Source organism: Gobio gobio (assembly GCF_949357685.1).
Source record: "Gobio gobio genome assembly, chromosome: 15".
NCBI classification, from domain to species: domain Eukaryota; kingdom Metazoa; phylum Chordata; class Actinopteri; order Cypriniformes; family Gobionidae; genus Gobio; species Gobio gobio.
In genome coordinates this window covers 21909803-21930256 of record NC_137108.1, presented here as the reverse complement: position 1 = coordinate 21930256, position 20454 = coordinate 21909803, and the positions used below count along the sequence as shown (strand labels likewise).

The window sequence follows — 20454 nt, the reverse complement described above, 5'->3', positions numbered from 1 at the left end:
CAAACGACTGAAGACTTCCTTTATTCTATGAAGTCCCTCCTTCAGAAACACGTAACGAGTTCTGATTGTGTCAGCGGTTCCCGTGTTGCGATTTGACAGCAGCTTAGCGAACGTAGCACGGTCCTGTGTTGTGATTCGACAGCAGCTTAGCGCACGTGGAAAGGTCACGCCTCTTAACGGGAGAAATATACGCGCTTAATAATCTCTACAGCGTCCCTGGGAAAGCCAAACAAAGGTGATTTGACTCCGGGATGAAAATAACAGCGTCTCGACGACATGGCGACAAACACACTGAAACGCAGCACTTCCTTTTCTCCACGCGACGTCCTCTTCTTCTCCACGTGGGACAGCAACAAGACCACGCCCCCTTTTTTCGCGTTTTCTTGTGGGCGGAGGTTAGTCTGTTCTACTGCTCTACTGACGTAATTAAAGCAGGAAATACCAGGATGTAGTCCTAACCAGCCGTTCGCTGTAGGCTTTGAAAGGGAACTTCTGTTAAATAAAATATCTCGCTTGGCATTGAACTTTGAGCTTTATCATTTTACAGGTATTATTTATGCTCTAGCAGCAACATTACACACTAACTAAAGTTTGAACAATGGGATCACGAAGAACAGGACCTTTAAAGTTTTTGATGTCAAGGGCCGCCAAGTATGTTGTTTTTTGATAATGTAATGATAACGCAGCTTTGCCGTCACAGGAATAAATTACATAAATTTTACATAATAAAAAAGAAAACAGTAATTTTAAATAGTAATAATATTTTACAATATTAAAGATTGTACTGTATCTTTGCATTGGTGAGTATAAGAGACTTCAATAAGTCAATTTTAAAAAAGAATCCTAACCACAAACTTTGGAACAGTAGTGTATATATACATTTATATAATATTTTACTGTATACATATTTATGTGTGATAAAAAAAAAACATGAGGGGGTTTTCTATAAAGAACACAAAATTCACTATTTGTCAAAGTAAATCAAATTAATATTATGTAAAATATTATCTTGTAAAATTTTAACTTTTTGAATGTTTTATTGCTAAAAAGACAGTACTCTGATTATAATAAAATAATAGCAATTATTCTCATGATTTCTGACCAAACACTGTTGAAAAAGCATGTTTATCATTAAGTTTTACAATAATACTGTAAATATAATTTAGCTGGGTTCTATTTCCTCCAGTAGATGTATCCAGCCATCTTTTGTGTTTCTCAATATCATAAAGCCTGGCAGGTATTAGATATTGTGTTCCTGTAACCAGGCACATTCGTTGTGTGGTAATCGTGTTGTCACTAATCCAACATGAACCATGATTCAGGACAACGTCTTGGGCTCCATCTCCAGGGGCTTGGCATTACCTCTGGGCCTCTCAGTTCATGTCTAACTTGCTTTTTCTTCCCAACTTTGCCACTTATTTTTGGTACAGAGTGAAATTTAAGAGTCAGGTAACCAAAATGGCATTCAAATGAGTGCCCATAAATCCTTCATTCTGCTTCAGACAACTACTGGGTGTAAGTCTGACCACTTCTTTTTTATATAGCTTTGTGACTGTGATAGAAGCAGAGCAAGAATGATGTGCCTTATTAACAAATCTGTCTTTTTAAATGCATCATATAAATCATTTTATTTGTGATAACAATATGAGCCTTGTTCTTAGGACTAGGATTAATTACAATCATTTAGAGTCACTTGCCCTTGTGGCGTCTATTGTCTTTGAAGAGATGTGGCTATTAACCTAATTAATCAAAGTCCCTGGATAACAATGGACTTTTGCAAGAAAAAGGCAACATATTTTTCACAATGTTGCATGCATTTTTTTCTACAATTCCAAAGGAGCAATTGCCGAGATGTTATACCTGAGATGTAAACCACCTGTTCCCAGGCAGTTGTTGAGGCTGGTTTCACTGACATTCTGAACTCTGTCTCTGTGGATTGTTCTATCCTCCATGGAGGCTGAATTTGTCCAGAGGCTGGTAGTGGTGTATAGTGTTTCCATTTTCAAACTATATGGAAAAGACTGCCTAAAGGGACACACAACAAACCCCCACCCATTATAATTTTTTTTTTCACAAGTAATTTGCGGTTTCTAATCCATAACATCTTAAAAGGATAGCTCAACACAAGAAAAGAAAATCTCACCTTCATAATTTTTCCAACCAATATTCTGCAGGAGATATTCTGAAGAATTTGCTGGTTGCTCTTTTCCGTTCAATAACAATGAATTAGGACTAAAGCAATTAGTGGGAGGACAAAAAAAAGCACAATTAAAGGGGTCATGACATGAAAAATCTAATTTGCCTAGATATTTTGACACACAAGAGGTTTAAAAGGGTAGCTCAACCCCAGCTCAGAGCCTAACTCCTCCCACTGGCAATATTTGAAAAATGCTGGAAAAGTGGGCAGAGCCCAGCGGAGACAGAGGGTATGAACCGAGGGCGGGGCTAAGCGGAGGGCGTGCACCTGAGACCCGCAGTGACGGATTCATTGACAGCGGTCATACTCGCAAAGATGGAGAATGACTGGAGTGACGCCAGTAGCTTTGCAACAGAGCGGTCATTCGAAGTAGAGGACTTTCCTCCCCACCTTCGCCTGAAGTGGAGGAGGGTGAATTATCTGTAGACACAGGGCCAGATGCTTATCAATTCGAGCCATTGGCTCAAACTGCATTAACTCCTGATGCCGACGATGCTGGCGAAGCAGCAGCGCAAGAAAGAATGAGACACCTGACCTAATCAATGAAAAGTCAAATCCTTATACTGAATGCCACTAAAAATAGATTGGATACATGCGATGTATTTTCATTCAAATTAACTGAATCAATAAGCAGTGCAGGACCAATATGTTTACACCTAATATCTTATTATAAACAGATTTCCTCACATAAAATTTAGACTATATATGCCAGCACGTTACGGTATTGTTGTTCGCTACCACGGCAACCACTTGTGTGACAGGGTTTGAAAGCGTGTCTCGTATGAAAGTTATGACGGGCAGCAAAAATATTGCAAGAAAAGCCTGACGTGTACTGACAACTGCATTATTTAACCGTATTTTCTTCATTAGAATGTTGATAGCAAGTGTCAAGTAAGTTTCATTCATAATGTTTCTACTTCATGTAACATGAGAGTTCATTCTGGAGTGAAGCCGTTCTCATCATGTGATCAATGCGGGTAAACATTTCTTAGGGCGTGGTGAGCCCATGCCAGGGGCGTGGGTAGTGAGCCGTTGGAAGAACCAACATACGATCATCACGATGGTAAACAACGTCCAATAGGAAAATTCAACTGCAGTACCCACCGTTCAACCTTAAGAGGGCAGCACTCATACCATATATTGTAGAATTAAAACACTTTATACCCAAATGTCAAAACATTTACTCAAATCAATGAACAGCACTAATAAAGCCCCAGTCTTGCAGATCATTAACTTAAAAAAGTTGGTTTAGGGTTTAGTTACCCTTTAAACATCCTGCAAGTTTCATAGCTTAAAATGTCCTCCCTTATGAACAACGCAATTATTTGATCAAGCTCCAAAAATGGCTCGTTTGGATATTGTGGGTTTTGTGACATCACACAGACAAATACAGTATATATGACTGCCTCCAGAGCAAGGCATCAATAAATAAATAGTTATAGCCTAAAAATCATTACACCATAGGCCCCGCCCACAGGCATTCAGTCACTTAACGGCTGACATTCGCCTACACTGTGTCGTGTTAAAAGCAAATAGAACCCATTATAAATCACTGACACTGGATACAGTATAAAGATGTGCATTCAGTTATTGACATACTCCACACTATGCCTTGACAATATTGACAAATGGAAGACTGGAAGAACATTGACTCGTCCAGTTTAAACAGCTCGTTTCTGGGTCAATGACAAATAAGAAAAATACTAATTTTTTTGTAAGATAAAAAAATTCAAATTTTAAGCAAAAGAGTTTTAAAATGCATTTGTATGTCCAAAAAATGTATGGTGTTGATTCATATTGGTTTTACAGCTTTTAAGACAGCATTAATTCATTATTAAACAAGATTTCTGATTTTACCACCCAGAAAATGTCAGGTGGTGCGACCATATATTCATTTAAAATAATATACATATACAATATACATATGAATTTTAGTCCAATTCATATAAACGGACACTTTTCTATGTGTTCAGAACACAATTTTCCATAAGGAGTTACTTTTTTTAAATTATTTGTATACATTATATAATGGTTTACATTTATATTTCTTACTTCATTTTGCAATTGCAGTGGGAATTGATACTTTTAAATGTAAATTTGCTGGTCGCACCACCTGACATTTTAGGTCTTTGAAACCTAAAAAGTCAGTTGAATTTCAAAAAGATTAAATGAGTATCTTATAAAGGAAATATTGTAGATCAATTTGATATATGACATGTATTTATTAAAATGTTTTTTTTTAGGAAAATAATGAATTCGGACAAAAATACATGTCATGTCATTGGCCCGTCTATGTACAGACCAGTGGATGGTTTATTTTAATGGGGTCCCGAATTGTGTCGGAGGATTACACACCAATCAGATATAACATTATGACCACTGACAGGTGAAGTGAATAACACTGATTAATTTAATCACGGCACCTGTTAGTGGATGGCATATATTAGGCAGCAAGTTTGTCCTCAAAGTTGATGTGTTAAGCAGGAAAAATGGGCAAGCGTAAGGATTTGAGCGAGTTTGACAAGGGCCAAATTGTGATGGCTAGACAACTAGATTAGAGTACCTCCAAAACTGCAGCTCTTGTGGGGTGTTCCCGGTCTGCAGTGGTCAGTATCTATCAAAAGTGGTCCAAGGAAGGAACAGTGGATGTTTGTTGAAATCTAACTGGATCCAACATCAGCAAACGCCAATCGCAACCATAAGTAACCCATTTCATGATGCTTTGTCTGTAAATGACGGTTTTATGGATAACGTTTTCAAAACACATACTCATGTGAAATAGCGAGTGGGCGTTGATACTTCTTCCTATGCAATGATGTTAGCCAACCATTACAGTGGCCGTTTACTGACAAGTCTTTTATTAACATTATATAAACCTGAAAAAACGTATTAAAATACCGGTAATTAAAAAAAAATCCCTGTCATGACCCCTTTATGACTTTTGCTCTATATTTCAAGTCTTCTGAAGCCGCCCATAGGTTTTATATGAAGAACGGACTGAAACTGAAATTAGTATTCACTCCAAAGCAGCTCCAAACAAATGATCGAGTCAGTGAGTTGAGTTTGAGAACCAGATCAATCTGATTCAAAGAATCAGACCGGATTTCTGAAGCAAATCAACCGATTCATGGAAATGATCTGTCAAAAATATCAATGAATCATGCCTTTGATTTGGTCTGTTCCTCACATTTGTCTATCAGATGCATTCAGAAGACCTAGTATACAACACACAAGTCACATGGCACATTTTTTAGCTGTTTTTTGAGTCTTTGAGTGAAAGAGGGCATTACAAAAGTTAAAGTACAATTGAAGAATTCAGATGCAAAAGCCTCTAAGTCCGTCTGACGTTTTTCTTTGAAATAAGCATTTTTTGTCAGGCTTCTATGTATAGGTTTCTACCTAAGTACCGGTACTTCTGAATGGGCTGAGGCTGGGATTTAGTGGGTTTGAAGTGAAAGTATTTTATGAACGTATACTATATGCGGAGAGCATTCACTCAGTATCATCATCTCATTTTAGACCGAAGTGGCTTTTAGAGGCTTAGGCTTTTGCATCTGAACCCTTCAATTTTAAATAAAGAAAACAGAAGTGTGCTAGTCACAGCCTTAAAGAGTCTATGGTATCAAGTTCTACAAACAAAACAACAAATAACTATATAGTAATTATAACCAGAAACTGGCGAAATATTAGACTTAATTGGAATACTAGGATTGTACAGACTAGTCGACTTCAATGCTCTGCCATGATGCTTGACGTCAACTAGTCGCTGATAGAGGCCATGATATTGATTTCAAATTACATGACAAAAATTGTAGTAACATAATCCATTACATTACATATTTACGGTAATATAATCGGACTACTTTTGGATTACTTTTAACCTAACTTGTTTATCACATTGATTTGAGTAGAATAATCTTGTACCATATTGACAAAAATACAAAGAGAAAGAAAATATTCCATTATTTGTTATCAACAACATGAAATGCATTAAATATTACATTATGTCTGGTTTCCCAGACTGGGGTTTGTGATGGAACTGCAAGGGTTAGTGAGTTTAATGAAAAGTTATTAAGTGATCAAATCATAACAATTTTAAATTAGAATAAATAATTTTAAAATAAAACGCTACTTAAAAAGATTTTTATCATTACATTTTTGTTTACCTGCATGTCATGTGACCATTAACCGACTAAATTATATTAGTATTATTATTTTCTTTATTGACCAAACTTACAAACAAAACTTTCAGGGGGTACTTCAAGTAAATGTATTAGGTCAAAGAAATTTCAGCTGATAAAAAAAGTTGGGGAATCCCTGAATTGCATGTAAATATGAAATATTGTGTGTTTGAAATGACAAAAGCCTCCCAAAAGACCAGAAATGGAATAGATTAAACATTAATCTCAAAGGCTGTGTAATCACAGACCAGATAAGCTTTTTGGGGGTTTTTCCTCTTACTTAATTCACTCGGATAAGTACTCTTATTCACCCTTTATTCATTCATCTGGCTGATCTTCTCTGCTGCGTAATTACCAAAAGATGCTTGACGGCCAGTGTAATGTTTGGATAATCCTTCCTCCAGTGAGATGCCTTGTCAGGGCTATCCGTTTAAACTTCCTGAGGAAGTCTCGGGGACGACCGCTCAGACATATGACCATTCAGAAGGTCCATTCACTGTCTGGAAACCTTCATTCTAGATTACAGATCATGCACTTAGAAAGGGTCAAGAAGATACTTCTCAGTTCACTGCGGCTCTTTTAAGTTTAGAGATTCTCTTGTATCGTAACTGTGACTCCAAATGAAATAATACTAGAAAGTAAACAAACACATGATTCCAAATGTAAACTATTTAATTGTGGATGAATGTTGCATGAATGACAACTCGTCAGCCTAGTTAGAATCAAAGAGATTTTCATGGAAGAATTATCGTTTCTAGAACTCCATGACGGAGTGAAATCCTTTCTTTGGAATCAATTCCAGCTGAGCCAGTGAAACATCCAAACACGCCAAGGTCTTTGTGCTAGAGAACAAAACAAATGACTGTCAAACTATTTTGTAATCATACAGTACATAGTTATAAATAGCCCCATACAAACATCAGGGATGCATCTCCATAAATACAGAAATACAATAGCAGCAATTTCATATGCCTTTCAGAACTTCAAGATTTACCTTGAATTCGTTTTGACTGTGGGAATCAGATGCAGGATGTTCTGCTGACATGTTTTAACGGCCTCTTGAGGAACCTTCGAGTTCCTCCTCCTCTAAATGATGTCTTGAATTGCTTCCATGAGTCTGGGACGGAGAGTGCCAACAAAGCTTGCCAGTAACACAGACGCCCTCGTGCCAAAGTGATTCCAAGAAGACTTGAAACCTTCCCTCATTCTCTGGGAACTTACTACTCTCTACTGGACCGCTAGTGCATCACATCTATTATAGCGCTTTAAAGTTCTTTCACCTCCAGCTGCAATGTGCATCAATACTGTTTGTGTCACTGTAGACATCATCTACAAACAATGTGATTTTATAAATAATGAATATATTCCCATGTGAATTTTATAATAAAGCATCTGCTAAGCAAAAAACTGTAAAAATGTAAATGAATTAGGAAGTGAATCCTTGTTGGTCCTAAATAGGACCTTCACATCGCAAGATCACAGAGCCATAAAATGGGCCCTAATTCAACAGCAACTTCCTCCCATCTGACATTTTGCTCAGTAAAGCCACTGTGCTTGTGACCTTCTGGTATTCCCCTGACTTATGACCCCTGGGCATCTAACCAATAAATAAAACCATAATTTATGCATGGCTTTATACGACATTACCCAGCTCCTTTTTTTCTTCTTCCTGAAAACAAATCATTAAAGCAGGCATTGAAATTTATTTTGCCAGAAACCGTCATTCCGGTTTTGCCCACTAGATGGGCAAATGTTCACAAAATAACCTACAATTTATTTTAACTTGACCTACCAATAGCAAAAATCTAAAGAAATGTACAGTAACACTTAACAATAAGGTATTTTCCTTTTAATTTTTTCAGATTAATGTATTAACCAGCAATGAGCAATACATTTGTTACAGTTATTCATCTTTGTTAATGTTAGTTAATAAAAATACAGTCGTTCATTGTTAGCTCACATTGCATCAACTAATGTTAACAAATACAACTTTTGATTTTAATAATTGTATTAGTAAATGTTGAAATGAACATTAACTAAGAATGATAATTGCTGTAGAAGTATTGTTTATTCTTAGTTCATGTTACCTGAAGTAGTTAACTAAAGTTAACTAATTATTATTATTAAAAATAATTATTATACAAATTCTATAATAGAACTTAATTTTTATATATATATTATAATAATAATAATATTATTATATCACCATTATTATTACTATTTATTATTATATCTTTAAAAATTATAAAATGTAATAATTTTATTTAATTATTTAATTTGTATAATAAAATTGTCTGTCTGAACGCTCGATTCTGATTGGCTGGAAGGTCTGCAAAAAAAAAGGTTTAATGCACAGGTAGTTGCAAATCCAAGTTTAATATTAATGCACGGTTTTCATTGAAGCACACACATGCATAGGTCACTGAGATCATGCTGCACACACACACACACACACACACACACACACACAGAAACATTCAGGGGCACAGAAACGTATCAACGCTGACCCACAATATTTATTAATAAATTATCTTTGCTACTAAACCGCTACATTATATTTCTCAGCCATGAGTGACATTGTTGGTTTTGAAGTAATTAAACTTACAGCTTCATTGTTATTAGAGAGAGACGCTGAACAGACGCAGGTAGTTCACACACACACACACACACACACACACACACACACACACACACACACACACACACACACACACACACACACACACACACACACACACACACACACACACACACACACACACACACACACACACACACACACACACACACACACACACACACACACACACACACACACACACACACACACACACACACACACACACACACACACACACACACACACACACACACACACACACACACACACACACACACACGTCTCGCTCTCTCAATAGTGAATTCAGTAAATGCTTTAATTCATTCATTCAAATAAATGTAATCAAGCAGAATGCTAGATCTAATGAGCCGTAACTGATGAAAATATCCATCATTTTTACCCTTCTGGTCCAATATTGCTCTGCAAATATCAACAGCTTTAAGTTGCAAATGCTGTCAAATGAGCATGGTATAAGCGGGATACTCCACGGCTAGCTGTGCATTAAATGATTTGAATGCACTCAGCTTCATGTCAGGTGGTACTTTGCCTCCATGTCATGCATTAAAATTGCTTAATGTACAGCTAGCCATGGATTTAATTTGTACTGGATTTATATATACTATACTTTTTAAAATGTAACACTAATATTTATTATTATATGATTTAAATTAAATTATAAAAATAGAAACAAATATCATTTATATTATTATTAATTTTATTATTATTATTATTATTATTACAAAAAAGTAATCTGAAGGCAAGTCTGGGGTTACAAATAAATAATAATAATATTTTTTCTCTGCATGATGATTATGCACCTGGGCTTTCATTGTACGTTAACTTCAAAGAATACTACCACTTTTACAACTGAACTTGTCTTATCAACTTTATTGAGAGTCACACTCAAATCGGTCCAATTCATTGGCCAAACATCACACATTTGTATTTTCCATATAAATTGGGAATGTATCAAGTAAAGATTATGAAAGTGCAAATACCATTTTCAAGGATTAGCTGTTTAACAATATAAAATCTGTAATGGGTTACAAAATGTGCTTTACTCACCCCACAAAAAATAGCCACCCCCCTCCCCCAAACAATAGCCTTGACACTTCTGTCAAGAAAACATGATCTATTTTTATTAATTACTTAATGCACAGCATACTTTCACATACAGGACAACTTGTCATTCACTTTTTTTTGTGTTCAAAATCTACCATATGCTTCATTTGAACAGACATCAGCTCTACCTCCACCTTTGGCGATTACACATTAGTCCGAAGAAATACTGCGATTTAGTGAGCTTAACTGATTCCGATCACGCATACATACTGTACATACAGAAAATAAAATCATGTGTGCACTCCTCCAAAAGGAATGGAATGATTCCAAAAAAAACACAAAAAAAACACTTTGCAGACAGGTTTGCCTTCATTTTAACTTTGTAAAGTTGTATGCAATGCAATACTGCATTCGGACATAAGGTCAGATTCAACATACATATGACATCAAGCCCACAGTAAAGCATCAGGCCCCTGCTCGATCAAACCCACAGCTAAAACGCCAATATAACGGCAAACCTATGAGCTAAAATGGGTTATTCCAAGGCTGAAATGTGAGCTAATTTTGTGCAATATTTCTGAAGTGCTTAAAACTCAGTGCTGCTGTGATTTAGCTGAAATGATAGTTGGCCAAGTGTTCGCAAGTAAAATAAAAGCAAATAAAAAACATTGTAATATTTGAAGTAACAAGCAGATATTGAAAAGTGGCACTGTGTTACAGTTTGATATACACAAAAAAAAAATATATATATAAATTGGCGCTTTTTTTATTTCTTTATTTTTTCCTTGTCGTCGACTTTATCTTTATATTCATTCATTTTTAAGGACATTCAATTTTAAATAAATAGAAAATTAATTTCCATAATTTATTGTAGAGAAATACCACAGTTAAATTAATCGTAAAAAAAAAAAAATTGTAATTGTGTGTAAGCTCCACCGTGTAGAAATGTACTGTAAATCTGCAGCTAAAACAGCTTCTGGACACCACATTGAGACGTCTCTGCCTCTACCGAAAGATCCATAGACGAGGATATTCTTAGGAGAAAACATGGTTTCGAAAAATGGTGCGTCTTGAAAAAACGAAAGCAAAATACACATATTCAAATTTTTCTATCAGATATGCACCCGGACCACATCTATGGATTTTTATCTGACATTTTAAATCTGAGAATTTGATGTTTACACATTGTTTCCATGTGGATATCACATCTTAACACACAATGTATAGTATCTCATCAAATATAGATGGATATAATCCGCGAATGGGTTTATTCCTTTTTTTTTTTCTTTTCATAATTGCTTTAAAAACACCCTGGAGGAAGGGGCCAGAGGCATGCGAAAGGAACCGAACATATAAAAATGTCTTTTAAAAAAACATCGAGCTCAGTTTCATTGAAAGTACAATGTGTATTGGAACTTCCCACACTCTGGGCTCCGAGCGCAAGAGAGTGGCTATAAATAAAGAGAAGTTTCACAGAAAAGGCACTGTGATAAGTTGCAAAGAGAAAACGTTTTCCAGAGATGATGCGGCGCTCCTGAACAGAGTTTAACCACGCCGGTACTTTCCGTTCTAATTAACCAATGACGGATTACAGTGATTACGTTTGATCGAAAAACAAGTGTTGTCCGCAACTAGAATTACTGTTCTTTTTAGTTTCTGTGATTATCAGCCTAACAGCCTCGCTCTGATACTACAGGTCTATTTTAAAGGAAGGATAGTGTACTCAATAGGGCGACTAGGCCCTCAGCAGCAGGCACGATCAGCACAACGTCCACTCGGCGTGTGCAAGCCAGTATTTTTGGCACCTACAGTATCTTTTACATCCTTTTTAATCAGAAGAACAGGAACTCGCACAGAATACCGTCCTGTTCTATACAGTAGATTTTTCTGGCTACCTCACTACGTCACGTCTTCATATCTCTTTCTGGTTCAGTTGCTGACTCTTTTAAAAGGTGTTTAACACTTCAGGAGTTTTTAGCGAGCAAAGAACACCTCATAAGCACACATGAGCACTGAGCGAGTACTCAAAACGTTTCAATTTCTACATATCTGACAATACAAAGCTTCTCGTCAGGTTTAATCTTGTTCCTCGGGTTTAGAATCCGGCAGCTACTTCATCGAATAAGTGGCTTAACTAGTGGGTGAAGTCAATATTTCATACAAGGTGTACTTGACCCTCCCATTCAGAGGAGCTACTGCTTGGTTGGTCGGGGTCTGAGTCACATTTTGGGGTATCGGAGTGACACGGGTTCGAACCGCTCGGAGTTTCGCCCAACTCGATGGACGCAGGAGGTACCGGACACATATCAATACCTACTAGGTCCAGCTGTGTCGGCCTGACAGGCTCACGCTCTCCCGCGACGATACCGGAGTCAAACTCGTGCTCCGCCTCTCTATCGCCACCTGCTGTCCACTGTGGAATGGCGCACTCGGTCTGCTCTGACATCATCCTCGCCGACTGAGTGCCGAATTCCTGGTGAGTTGCACTGGCTGAAGGAACCAAACTGATATTCTGCGGATTCATGTCGTGAAACCAAGCCATGATGTTACCTAGAAGGTTGGCGTTGTCTGAACCGAAATCAGAGGTTTCCATACGTCCCGCAGGAGCTTGGAAGGGGCCCTCTGCAGACTCACGGGAAGGATTGTTGAGATTGTCGAAACGCAGAGGGACATTCTGGCCACTGATATTACCCAGCTTCTTTAGGCTGTCACCCACCTCTAGCAGCTCGGAGCTGCTCAGGGCAGCACGGGGCACGTCCATCCCGCAGAGCACCGGGTCCAGCCGCGTGGGCAGGGATGTTCCGATGGCCCCCAGAGATGCTTCGTTAGCGAGGATCTCTTGAGCCTCAATGCCAGCAGTCATCCCAGACTCCTGCAGAGACAGCTGGATGGCCAACAGGATATTTGGATCATCCTCATCCAGGGAACTATGAGGCTGTGGGGTAAAAGATCAGACGTTAATGTCAGCTGAGGAGTTTCAGATAAACGCCCGTGACATTCTACCACAGAACCTCTGTTCAAAGGGTCTCAACTCACCATGGGCAGACCCTGTCTATGACCACCACCAATTTCGTGTGTGTCTATAAGACAAGAGAAAAGATCATTTTATTGTTATCCTACAATGTTCATAATGTAATAACAATTTTTACATTATGAGACATGTATTACATTTAGGGCTGTCAAGCGATTACATTTTTTATCTAATTACCGGTAATTACATGGTGTGGGTGATTAATTAATCTAATTAATCGCACATCAAAATTACTCATTGTATAAAATCAAATAGACATTACAAAAAAAGTAGCTTCAGAAAGAAATATTTTTGGGTGAACTATACCTGTAATGTTTGTTTTTATTAATATGGATTATTTTTAATGAAATTATACTCTAAATAAGAAACTAAAACTGCCAGTAGGTGGTGGTAAATGTCTAATTGAGTAAGTCATTCATTTATTCAATTCGTTCAAACGGCTGATTCATTCAGGAGTGAAGTAAATGGTTCTCTTTATGAAAATGGTAAATGTAAATGGTTCTCTTTATGGTCCATTGAATCAGGAGACGCATTTAGCTGTATACGTTAAAATCTTGTACTGTATCAGCGTTTCGTCCACATGGATCCGGCGTTTTGGGAGCATGAAAACCGATATTTTTTTTAAACCGGGTCCCAGAGTGGAAAAATCTGAAAACGACACCCTTGCGTTTTCGTGTGTACAGGAAATCCGTATATTTTGTGAAACGGTGATGTCATCACACCACGTCCTGCATGGGAAAGACTAGAAGGGATACAACTACGGGCACTGAGCATGCGCACATCAATACTGCGTCGTTTAATTACTGTATTTGCATTCTTGTAAGGGTAGGTTTAGGGTTGGGGTAGGTGTAGGCGTTAATAAAACACATCTGGTAAGTAGCACATTTATTTATTGTTATATTTTACTTTACCTCCGACTGTTGCTGTACCCCTTCTAGCGACAATTCTTCTCCGTTTTTAGTGTATTTCTGTGGTAGAATTACAGTGCCACATACTGGCCTGGCATGTATACTACATCGTCATTAGTCGTTTTCATGCTCTCGTGTGTACGCAGATATTTCTTAAAACGAGGGGGGGAAAAAAGATCGGATAGGGAAAGCTCTGGCTTCGTGTGGACGGGGCCTCACTGGTTCACCGGATTCATTCAAAAAAAGCCGGATTCAGAAATTATGCGTCAGATGAGTCGGAGACGAACAGTTCTGCTTTATCTTTATATTTTCTTTGGCAAAACTGAGCAAAACAGACAATATTGTGTCTAAACTAACACAATATTAACTTATCTATTTGATTAAACTGTTCTATAAGATCAGTATCGCATTTGCACTAGTCTCATGCTATTCTGGACATAAAAACAGAACTTGTGTGATATTGCTTAGGCCTATATATCATGATGCAAATGTGAGGGCATATTCACACTGATGAAACGGGGCATGGTTCACATGAAACATTGATAATGTGAAAGCTGTCATGCGGACCCGGGTGAGCTGAGTTCAGGGGTCACTTACCGAATTCGAGACTGCCTGAAGGATGTGGTCTGAGTTCGGTTGCGCAACTTGCACTCGAAATGTTCTGCGATTCATTCAGCAACACAGACTCGGGTGCGCAAGAAAAGTAACGTGTGTATGCATTTGATCAAATTAACGTTATTTAGCTCAATAAAGCACATGTAAGGAATGTTAGTGTTGCTGATTTACCTTGGATACGAGTGAGACTGAGCCTGCAGTGTATTCACGCATAGCACCAGCGGGAACAATTGCGCTCTGACGCGGACCACAACAAACGTGTCTAAAACACGCTTTTTTGCCACATATCTTGAATTTTAGGGAGATTCTAACTGCATTTAATAGGCTTCATCACACAGTGAGTTGTTGCCCTGCATCATAGGCTATTCCTCATCAATCAACTGTATGAAATGTAAGATGACCTAAGTAGGATTGGGGCAAGTGCATTAAATGCATTAATAATTAGAATTTTTTTACCGTAACTAATTAATCTAATAAACGTGTTAAATCGACAGCCCTAATTACATTATAAACTTCGTTATTGTAATAGCTTTTAAAATATAAAAAATATTAGTATTATCTTACAGTAGCCTACATTTTTAAACATCTAAATTCAACTAATCATTTTGGGTGAACTAACCCTTTAAAAAAGAAAGTGTACTTGTTTTTCACAAAGGATTACAAACCCTCTACGGAGGTGGATCACATCCGAATGATCATTAATCAACACAGAATAGAATACAAACTTTGGCTATTGGATTCAGTCAGATTTACTGTTTACGTCATTATATGCAGAACATCAGGCCCGACGGATTCACTCGATGGATTTATACTGCCTAAAAAAGCCTATATTGCAAAAGAAAGTGATAAATAGATTTACAGTGCATTTTTTGCTGAGCTTGGTGTGCAAACAGCAAAAAAAAAATCATGAAACTGTACTTGCAGCTGCTTGAACTATGGAGCACCAAATGCATACATGTGGGACCAAAAATGGGCACCAAAATGAGAACACATTCAATGAAGTACCTAAAGTGCCGTGGCTTGGATCATCAGGGTCGGGTGTGTTGCTGCGGAGGCTGGCCATGTCTCCTCTCCTGCGTTGCCGGTGTCTGCGTCTGTACTGGAATTCAGCATACTCCTACAACACAAAACCCCACACAACCCCATTTCAAAGCTGCTTCAAGAGGTGTACCAGCATTCCCACTGGACCCTGCGAATAAAAGTCAGACCCTCAGAAGAACCCTACACTTTTCTACAAGAATTCGGTTGTGTGGGCATCATCAACGTTCAGGGCTTTTGGCTTTATCATGTCACTAACAGATTGCCTTTTAAAGGAATGGTTCAACCTAAAATTTAAATCCTGTCATTATTACCAACCATGTTGTGAGGAACATTTTTAATAATGTACAAAATGTACATTAATATAGATAATATAACAATGATTTAATGACTACTTTTATGCTAGTTTTATGGTGTTTTGAAGCATTACTAAAGGTTTTTCCTCTTGTATTCTATAAAAATAATGAGACAAACGAGTTTGGAATGACATGAGGGAGAGTATAGGATGCCAGAATTTAAATTTTTTGGAGAACTAATCCTTTTAAGCTCCTCATATCACATACATATCCAAACAGTCTGACACTCATGAAATGTACTATGCCATTTCAGTGTATACATGTTAGTATAATCTATTTAGGATTTAATCACAGATCATAAGTAATCTATAATGCACTTCAAAACTGTATTTTCACCATAGGTCGACAAATCTAAACCAAACTGAAGCTGAATGCAATAAGCATGCAACGGTAGCAAACTTAAAATTAATATACATACATTTAGAAAAAGAAAAAAAACATTCCCGAGAGGTAACGCTCAAGCATCAATAATAAAAAAGTTGAATAAAGTGCATCACTATTATTCCTCTTTCTACAAGCCATAAATCCAGAGCAAAATGAAACTGCGCCAATGCCTGCATACATGATTTCAAAAGAAGAGCAGCAACCAGCAATACAGACTGAAGTGGTGACCTGGTTCACCTTGAAATGTCTGCAAAAACGTATATTTCATGACCTTTCATGGCATAGTCAAAGCAAAAAGCAGGAAACTGCCTTTTGAAGTTACAAGACCAAAGGCATCTTTTAGAAGACCATGTCGGGATATATGAACAGAACAGAAAATAAAAAGATCTGGGTTTCCAGATGATGTTAAAACAGCATCGGAATTCTTATTCTGGAGTGCACAGCAATCGTCTGAAATATATAAACAGCGGCAATAGAGTATGAACAGAAAAAAAGAAATCATGCGACCAACTAAAAGTTGACAATGACATAAGTGATGGGGTGTACATGACAGGTGCCATTCCACGGTTCGTTTAGCCGTTCCAGAGATGGGGTCTAATGAGGATTCTTTAATACCTGCGGATGGCTTCCTGTATACTGACAGTGCTCTCTCGGATCAATTCCCCCGAGAAAGGCATGATTCCTCTGGATCTTTAGATTAGAACAAAATAGCGGTACACTGTTTAACTGCACATTAAAGTTCTTACACATTCACAACTGCTGCAACAGGACTTGTTCTACAGGCACTGGCAAAACATCAGACACCCTACAACAACTAAGTTGGCCACAAATATACATTTAACAAAGACTCTTTCACAAACTATGGCCAAAGTCTCAAAACAAGCTAAACAAAACAGTTACCTCGGGAGAGGCGAAACCCAAGTACTCCCAGTCCCATGTTCCACCAGCAAAACTGTAAACGCAAACAAAAAAAGAATTAAGTTCCATGTGATCCTATACATTTTTAGGCTGCAGGTGTAGCTGTGTTACAAAGGAAAAGCAGCTCTTAGGAAATACAATACTAGTGCTGAAATGCAATAATTAAATCAAAATTGACCCTATTATATATTTAAATATAACATTTCAGACATTTCGTAGAAATGTGCTTGCTTTGTCATTTAAAAAATCTAGTTAAAAAAAAATACAGTATACATTTTTAAGAACTTACTGTGTGTGATTGGTTTCAAACGGTTTTTAAAAAGTTTTATACCATTTTCAAGATTGAACGTTTTTAAAGTTTAAATTTAAAGACTACAAAAGTGGTATGACCATTTATTATACATGAATATAATATATATAAACTTGATAAATATTATATACAATCACCTAAAGGATTATTAGGAACACCTGTTCAATTTCTCATTAATGCAATTATCTATTCAACCAATCACACGGCAGTTGCTTCAATGCATTTAGGGGTGTGATCCTGGTCAAGACAATCTCCTGAACTCCAAACTGAATGTCAGAATGGGAAAGAAAGGTGATTTAAGCAATTTTGAGCGTGGCATGGTTGTTGGTGCCAGACGGGCCGGTCTGAGTATTTCACAATCCGCTCAGTTACTGGGATTTTCACGCACAACCATTTCTAGGGTTTACAAAGAATGGTGTGAAAAGGGAAAAACATCCAGTATGCGGCAGTCCTGTGGGCGAAAATGCCTTGTTGATGCCGGAGGTCAGAGGAGAATGGGCCGACTGATTCAAGCTGATAGAAGAGCAACTTTGACTGAAATAACCACTCGTTACAACCGAGGTATGCAGCAAAGCATTTGTGAAGCCACAACACGCACAACCTTGAGGCGGATGGGCTACAACAGCAGAAGACCCCACCGGGTACCACTCATCTCCACTACAAATAGGAAAAAGGGGCTACAATTTGCACAACCTCACCAAAATTGGACAGTTGAAGACTGGAAAAATGTTGCCTGGTCTGATGAGTCTCGATTTCTGTTGAGACATCCACATAGTAGAGTCAGAATTTGGCGTAAACAGAATGAGAACATGGATCCATCATGCCTTGTTACCATTGAGCAGGCTGGTGGTGGTGGTGTAATGGTGTGGGGGATGTTTTCTTGGCACACTTTAGGCCCCTTAGTGCCAATTGGGCATCGTTTAAATGCCACGGCCTACCTGAGCATTGTGTCTGACCATGTCCATCCCTTTATGACCACCATGTACCCATCCTCTGATGGCTACTTCCAGCAGGATAATGCACCATGTCACAAAGCTCGAATCATTTCAAATTGGTTTCTTGAACATGACAATGAGTTCACTGTACTAAAATGGCCCCCACAGTCACCAGATCTCAACCTAATAGAGCATCTTTAGGATGTAGAAGAACGGGAGCTTCGTGCCCTGGATGTGCATCCCACAAATCTAATATAATATATATATATATATATATATATTATATATATATATATATATATATATATATATATATATATATATATATATATATATATATATATATATATATATATATATATATATATATATATATATATATATATAATTTTAATGTAATATTTTAACAAAACTGCTTCACTACTTTTCAGCCGAAAATGATAATAAAAGACTATAAAAGATTATTATAAATATGGCAAAAGTTTTTCCTTTCAAGAATTTCATCCTTTCAAAAAGATTTTTTGTAATAATATAGAATCGAGACAGTAAATAAATAAATTAATTAATTTCTGGAAGTAAGATGCGAAGCCACACTTGTGTAATGTTAATGAATTATTTAAATTACAAAATGTATATAATGTAATATTTATATATAATATGTACATACTTAATGTAACTTATATGTATATGTATATGTATATATTAATCATTTTTATTCAGAAATTTAAAAAAAATTAAACACATGTCAATCATAGAAGAGGTGTATTTAAGTAATTGTGTGTGTTTCGAGCATTTTTCAAATACATTTATAGACCTGGACAAAAAAAATTAGCAACATGTCATTGACCATGAAGTATTAGCTTTCTTGCCTTTTTTTATCTGACATCACCTAGACCAGTGGTTCTCAAATGGGGGTACGCGTACCCCTGGGGGTACGTGAAGGCATTCCAGGGGGTACGTGAGATTTTTAATTATTGCCTACATATATTTAAAAAGAAGCATCCATGCAAAAATACTTTAAAAATAATTCTTTAATAAATATTTCAGAAAAATATAAGTATAAGTTCATAAAATTAATTTTATATTCAGTAGGCTATTCGATTTCATTATCCTAAAAACCCAGAGTCTCCCCCATACCAGGATGGTTTGACCCAACCTGTCATATGCCGCCTGGCATCACCTGTCAACAGAGGTGGGTAGAGTAGCCAAAATCTGTACTCAAGTAAAAGTACAAGTACTTACTGAAATATTTACTCAAGTAAAAGTAAAAGTAACAATCGTAATATTTACTTGAGTAAGAGTAAAAAAGTATTCGATGAGAAAACTACTCAAGTAGTTAGTTACTAGTTACTTTCGATCTGATTGATAAGCGAAAACCCTGAATTTCAGGCTACTTGGAGAGCTTTCACACACCTCTCTGTAACACTTTACAATAAGGTTGTATTAGTTAACATTAGTTAATGTATTAGTTAACATGAACTAACCATGAACAACACCTCTGTTCAGCATTAGTTAATCTTTGTCAACGTTAGTTCATAAAAATCCAGCTGTTCATGGTTTATTTATGATACAGTATCATGTTAGTTCACAGTGCATTGACTAATGTTAACAATATTTTAATAATGCATTAGTAAATGTTTAAATTAACAAAGATAAATAAGTGCTTTATAAGTGCAGTTCATTATTAGTTCATGTTAACTAATGTAAACTAATGAACCTTATATATATGTGTGTGTGTGTGTGTGTGTGTGTGTGTGTGTGTGTGTGTGTGTGTGTGTGTGTGTGTGTGTGTGTGTGTGTGTGTGTGTGTGTGTGTGTGTGTGTGTGTGTGTGTGTGTGTGTGTGTGTGTGTGTGTGTGTGTGTGTGTGTGTGATTAATGGTTAAACAGTGTAAATTAA

The 20454-nt window shown here is 37.0% G+C and overlaps 1 protein-coding gene across 1 annotated transcript in view; it reads right to left on the bottom strand.

The window, feature by feature from the left end:
• Positions 1–9861: 9861 nt before the first annotated feature.
• ankib1b (ankyrin repeat and IBR domain containing 1b) overlaps positions 9862–20454 on the bottom strand; it is a 41204-nt gene continuing 30611 nt past the window's right edge. Inside the window, exons 17-20 of the mRNA XM_079837271.1 lie at positions 17293–17344; positions 15620–15731; positions 13097–13140; positions 9862–12995 (exon numbers count right to left, since the gene is read on the bottom strand). Coding sequence (XP_079693397.1) covers positions 12216–12995; positions 13097–13140; positions 15620–15731; positions 17293–17344 — 988 coding nt within the window. The 3' untranslated portion in view covers positions 9862–12215. The remainder of the gene's footprint in view (positions 12996–13096; positions 13141–15619; positions 15732–17292; positions 17345–20454) is intronic.